General features: G+C 44.1%; 1 protein-coding gene across 2 annotated transcripts; it reads left to right on the top strand.

The window, feature by feature from the left end:
• The first annotated feature begins 238 nt into the window (after positions 1–238).
• Positions 239–2,559, top strand: phlda3 (pleckstrin homology-like domain, family A, member 3). 2 transcript variants are annotated; one of them, XM_034208938.1, is made up of 2 exons: positions 239–955; positions 1,949–2,559. In XM_034208938.1, the coding sequence occupies exon 1, from the start codon at positions 520–522 to the stop codon at positions 949–951; it is 432 nt and encodes a 143-aa protein (XP_034064829.1). In that variant the 5' UTR covers positions 239–519; the 3' UTR covers positions 952–955; positions 1,949–2,559. The 2 variants fall into 2 exon arrangements, with proteins under 2 accessions (XP_034064829.1, XP_034064828.1); XM_034208937.1 differs by having other exon boundaries at positions 239–961.
• Positions 2,560–4,177: the final 1,618 nt, after the last annotated feature.

The raw sequence follows: 4,177 nt of genomic DNA, 5'->3' as shown, positions 1-4,177 counted from the left end.
GCAGTTCTCTTTGAGCCTAAACTGGACACACACACACACACACACACACACACACACACACAACACACACACACACACACACCACACACACACACACACACACACACACACACACACACACACACACACACACACACACACACACACACACACACACACACACACACACACACACACACACACACACACACACACACACACAGGATCTCCTCCTGCCGTCACCACGAGGAGGCGGGGAAGGTCCACAGTGGAGCCGGGCATGTTCAAACATATCCAGGCAGACCAGCCTACCAACCTCCATGAAGAGTTGTCAGTGGGGCTTGGATTGTATTTATACACGGACTATAAGAGAAAAATGTATTGGCTATTAATATTAATGTCGTAGCTAAAACCGATACGTTTTCCCGGGGGACACCTGACACCGACAAAGTAACGGATGTGTATGTGGGTAAATCTTGAGCCGCATCACTGCTGAGCAGGCTACTGTGTTCCGGCTCTGTCTGAAGACTTCGCCTCAGTATGGCCATGTCGCTCCCGGCCAAAGTGATGCGAGACGGGCTGCTGGAGAAGCGCAGCAGCGGGCTCCTCCAGCTGTGGAAGAAGAAGCGCTGCGTGCTCACCGAGGAAGGGCTGCGACTGCACAACTGCAGAGGAGGCGGAGGGGGGGATGCTCGTAGCTCGGCATGGAGCTCCAGAGCCAAGGAGCTCCGCTTTGAGCGCATGGCCACGGTGGACTGCGTGGAGTACAAGCGAGGGCTGGTGTATTTCACCGTGGTCATGGCCACAGGGAAGGAGATAGACTTTCGATGTCCTCAGGAGGGCACGGCGTGGAACGCGGAGATCGCTTTGGCTCTGGTGCGCTATAAGAACCTGCAGGCCGTGCAGACAGGGAGGAACAGGCACCTGTCCACAGCACACCTGGGCAGCACTGGGGAGGATGAGGAGCTCTGAACTGGTAACGGTAAGCCTTAATCGGGTGGTGATATAATCAAACGTAGCCAATAATTGGTTATTCTATTCATTACAATAAACAAGGATTGTCTTTTTGGGGGGGTGGGGCACCACAATCTCCAAAATCTGAATTGCCTTAGGTTCATCAACGTTGTGTCACTGAGATTGGCAGTAAAAAAACCAAATCAAAGAATCACCTAAACACAACAAGATACATTGCACAAAATACAGTGTTTACCAATTTGCCACCATAACCCCCAAAAAGTCCCCTTTCAGTGCAGCCGCTGACATCACCAATATGTTTTCCATCCTGTGGTTGAAGGGGTGCTAGAAACAAACAAGGTAGTGCAGTGATTGAATGGAGTGAAAACACCCCCACTCTTGGGTAATGAGGTGCCATATGGCTGAGCAGCACTCAAGCCCTAAGCTAAAGGTTATTTACAAGTACCACTTTAGTGTTTATGTTCCACTGCAGATTTGAAGACGCATCGGTCTGGTCAACAGCCATACTGCACCACAGTCGTCTTAGGACACAAACCCACTCTCACTTCAGGACATAATAACGATGCAATCTGAGCCTCCAAAATAACATCTGCCTGCCTCTCCCTCACTAGGCAGCCAAGTATTTTTAAACACACACACATGCACCCACACATACACACATGAACTGCCTCTCCAGCTTTTCCGCATGTAGAACACAGGGAGTGCCATGACATGACAACAGCGTTATTTACTGAAACTAGTGACTGAAAATCTAAAATGTTCATGAACTGAGTGTGTAAGTCTGAACTATGAGCTCACAGTCCAGGAATCCACAGCGATGATTTCTTAAGAGAGCTGCAGTAGTCAAGTGCCCAAATTAACTCAGTAGCCGTGGTAACAGTGCAACATAACTCACTACAAATACTCTTTGAAGAACACCATCAGCTGCTGCCCCTGTGTCAGATATATAAAGTTAGAATTAAATATTAAAATACACTTTTTTCTTTTCCTCCAGCCTTTCTACGTCATGGTAGTGAACCAATCAGCGTTGAGAATGGTCGAAAATACCAGATCCATCTGATTGATCCTGTGGTGCAAGGCATGATGGGATGTACAATACTGCCATCAGTGAATGTGGATTAAAGGACCAGGAACCGCCGTCACAGACACTCTTCTAGTCTTCTTAAATGTGCTTATTCACGCTGTCTTACAAAGCCTAGGAATCTGATATATTGTAAGCATTGAAAACACCTCATTGACTGAGGTCCTGCCTAAGGAAAAGATGGCAGACAGAAACTGTGTAGCTGGGACACTTTTTGCCCTTGTGCCTTGATGTTTCCAAATATCTTCCATTTTGGACATCATTTGCCAATGTTTTCCAACGTTGTTGAAAAAGGAGTCACTTTATTTTTTCAGTGTTGCTTTCGATAGAAACATATCGCTGAGTTACTGGCTTTGAAACTGTTTGTTATAGACTGAACAGATCTGCATGCTATTTCTCAAGTTGAACATGAAGTACAAATATTTAGCTTATATTCATTGCACATTGTATTCTATATATTTGCTGAAGCCATGTACAGTATTACCATATAATCTTAAAAAGATTAAATACATTTGTGTCTGTAATCCTGAAGTCTTTCTATTTTTAAACAATGCTTCAGTTCTCTACACAAGAACATTACGAGAGCTAAACAGTCAGCTGCAATTTATTTTAGGTCCACAACATTAATTGCTAAGCTCATCTGTTTCCAGTTGTGGTGTAACCTTGCTGTTAAAGCCTCTGGAAAAAAACACACATCCCCAGACACAAACACACACTCTGGGACAGTGCTGTCTTGTGTGTGTGCTGAAGTCAGGACACCTTTTGTTCAAAACAGTATGGAGGACTAATGAGAAGCACAGTGAGCCTGAGGCATGTGCACACAAACATCCACCCACACATATGTAGTCACCTACAGAAGTCTTATGTGCACACCCAGCAGAACATTTAGCATCAGCAGACTCTCATTAGCGAGGCCTAGTATATATTGTTCGTAAAGCAGTGTGTTTGTGAGTTGTGTGTGGCTCTGGGGCTCTGTGCAGGTCGGGAATAAAGGTTTGATTGTGTAGCGACTTCTCACATTACTGTGGAAAACCCCAGAGCTAGCCACACGGTATGAGTCAGCAAAGGGACCAGGAGCACTGCAAGGATACACCCAGTGATGGATCATTGGTCTAAAAACTGTGTGTGTGTGTGTGTGTGTGTGTGTGTGTGTGTGTGTGTGTGTGTGTGTGTGTGTGTGTGTGTGTGTGTGTGTGTGTGTGTGTGTGTGTGTGTGTGTGTGTGTGAGAGTTACTTTATTTGAAGGAGATCTATGGAAGAGTGTGAGGTAGTGGTTATGTGCAATGTGTCCTTAAAGTCCAGTCCTTCAGAGTGTGTGCTCACACTCCTCAGTGGAATGCCCTCTCTAAACATCATAACTTTTTATCCAGGGTGTCTGGTCTTCTCTGCTGATAAACACACGGACATTGACCTGCCATTTTTATAAACAAAGTCCTAGAACATGAGCTTATCTAGAGTTGGATGAGTATTAGTCAGAAAAGGAGAGACATTAAGTCAAAAAGAAAAGTAATTTGATCAGTCCTTGTAAAAGAGGAAGGTGTGTGTGTGTGCATACTTCTTAAACAAGGCCCAAAATACAACTTCAAAAATGTTTACCAGTTTTTTCTCAGGCTCTACCAAATGAAGCTGCTGTGTGAGTGTTAAACCACTAGAGGTCTGTCTTTATCCTGCCATGAGAAAAAAATCGTTCAACACACTGTTGATTGGGTTTGTGTGTGTGTCTCATGTGCAGGCCGCTGCTTTTTTTATTGATATTTTCTGTCATGTGTATCTAATATGTTTGTATATTATACTTTAAGTTGTATTCCCTTCAATCCACTGACACATACTTTACAAGATACTGTATAAACCTTACATACCATAACACAGTGTGAAATGCATCTTCCTTTTTCTTTTCTTATAAGGTTATTGGACTTTGTTGAACCCTGATCTGTGTGTTTCTTATTGTATAGATGCAACAAATATGGATATGGAAATTGTTCACTGCCCCACACTAAAATATGGAAAGCTATCATGACATGTGTAGCACAATTGAAGTAGGAAAACATCACAAAGTGGCCATAGGCTACGCCCTTGAACTAAAAACCCAAACAAATGAATAAATCCACCACAATGGCATTGAAATATCAAACTCTATTCATG

Source organism: Gymnodraco acuticeps, unplaced genomic scaffold, assembly GCF_902827175.1.
Source record: "Gymnodraco acuticeps unplaced genomic scaffold, fGymAcu1.1, whole genome shotgun sequence".
Taxonomy (NCBI): domain Eukaryota; kingdom Metazoa; phylum Chordata; class Actinopteri; order Perciformes; family Bathydraconidae; genus Gymnodraco; species Gymnodraco acuticeps.
Note: the sequence above shows the minus strand (reverse complement) of the source record. Positions and strands in the feature narration are given on the sequence as shown.